Source organism: Penaeus monodon, chromosome 15 (assembly GCF_015228065.2).
Source record: "Penaeus monodon isolate SGIC_2016 chromosome 15, NSTDA_Pmon_1, whole genome shotgun sequence".
NCBI classification, from domain to species: Eukaryota; Metazoa; Arthropoda; class Malacostraca; order Decapoda; family Penaeidae; genus Penaeus; species Penaeus monodon.
This window is the reverse complement of record NC_051400.1, coordinates 14,082,422-14,083,039: the sequence shown is the minus strand read 5'-3', so window position 1 is coordinate 14,083,039 and position 618 is coordinate 14,082,422. Positions and strand designations below refer to the sequence as shown.

At 31.6% G+C, this 618-nt stretch overlaps 1 protein-coding gene across 1 annotated transcript in view; it reads left to right on the top strand.

Moving 5' to 3' along the window:
• Positions 1 to 618, top strand: part of LOC119582228 (endothelin-converting enzyme 2-like) — a 39,160-nt gene that overhangs the window by 18,566 nt on the left and 19,976 nt on the right. Inside the window, 1 exon segment of the mRNA XM_037930458.1 lies at positions 354 to 457. Coding sequence (XP_037786386.1) covers positions 354 to 457 — 104 coding nt within the window.

The window sequence follows — 618 nt, the reverse complement described above, 5'->3', positions numbered from 1 at the left end:
TTTTGCAGTATTCTCAAAAATACCCTATATTTTCATCCTCCTTTCCTATTCATGAAACATAAATTTCAGTTCTTTCTCTCTTTCTCTTTTCAATTCTTTCAAATTCGCTTTTATTTTTTTTCTCTCTTTGGCATTCATGAAAATAAGAAACAAATATCTTTTTAAATTTCATTTTTTTTCTCTCTCTCTCTTCGGCACTCATAAATAAACATACCTTTTAATTTTTTTCTCTCTCTCTTTGGCACTCATGAATAAACATATCTTTTTAAATTATTTTTTTCTCTCTCTATTTTGGGCACTCATAAGTAAACATACCTTTTTAAAATATATATATATTTTTTTCTCTTTTCCAGTCTCCTCAACAACTACCTGATTTTCAACTTCGTGTCAGCTTTCATGCCATACATGTCAGCGGAAAATAAACGTGTTTGGGACTTATACCACATGGAATTTACAGGTAGGGGTTATTATTGTATCTGTGTGTTGTATTTCAGCGAATTTATCGTGGTGTTGAGTGATTTATCTGTGGTTGTGTACGTGTATTTGGGGCTGTCATATTTTAATCGAGATTTATGGCACTGTTGGAAAAAGGGTGGTTTGTATGTAGCGTCTAAAGTG